The sequence below is a fragment of the Gavialis gangeticus genome, unplaced genomic scaffold (assembly GCF_001723915.1).
Source record: "Gavialis gangeticus isolate Ggan-Ray unplaced genomic scaffold, GavGan_comp1, whole genome shotgun sequence".
In the NCBI taxonomy this organism is placed as follows: domain Eukaryota; kingdom Metazoa; phylum Chordata; order Crocodylia; family Gavialidae; genus Gavialis; species Gavialis gangeticus.
In genome coordinates, this window is record NW_017729027.1 from 17,167,259 (window position 1) to 17,167,936 (window position 678).

Here is a 678-nt window from a genome sequence, read left to right on the forward strand (position 1 = left end):
GCAGCGTCCGGGCCCCGCCGCGAGCCGCCGCAGCCGCCGCCTCGGTCCCGGCGTGGCCACCACCAATCACCACCACGTCGTAGCGTGCGGCGGCGGCAGCGGCATCGCTCCTTGCCCGGCGGCTCCAGGGCGGCGGGAGGCGGCGGCACAGGGGCCGGACCGGAGACATCAACGGAGCGGCGCCCGGCGTCACCGGCGTGAAGCGCCGCAGAGCCGCAGCTACAGGGACCACCATTGCGGCGGGTAGGTGCCGGAACCAGAAGTGGGAGGCGGGGTGAGTAGGTAGGCAAGTCCCCTCCACGTCTCGTCTGCTCTGGAGGACTGGCTGCAGGGGGGGGCGGTGACGCAACGCATCACGTGACCGAAGAAACCGCGGGAATATGCCCCCCTCTGCCCTAGGACTCAACGAGCCGCCCGGCCCGGCCCGGGCCCGGGGGCGGGGCGGGGCGGGGCCCAGCGGGGAACGCCTCCCCCGCCTCCCTGGGGGCGAGGCCAGGGAGTCCCAGGAGCTGCTCGCGCCGGCTGCAGTTTCGTTTCCCGGGACGCCGGGTGGGATTATGGCGGAGCGCAGCGAGAGTCCCCGGGGCCGGGGCACTTCCGCAGGGCGGGCTAAGGCCACCCCTTCCACCCGGGGCCGGAGCACCCCAGCGGGTGCAGCCCCCTCTGGCCGGGGGAGAC

General features: G+C 75.2%; 1 protein-coding gene across 1 annotated transcript in view; it reads right to left on the minus strand.

Moving 5' to 3' along the window:
- MTO1 (mitochondrial tRNA translation optimization 1) overlaps positions 1-250 on the minus strand; it is a 10,348-nt gene extending 10,098 nt beyond the window's left edge. Inside the window, exon 1 of the mRNA XM_019520473.1 lies at positions 1-250. Within this exon, the coding sequence (XP_019376018.1) occupies positions 1-235 (235 nt within the window). The 5' untranslated portion in view covers positions 236-250.
- Between the last annotated feature and the right edge of the window lie 428 nt (positions 251-678).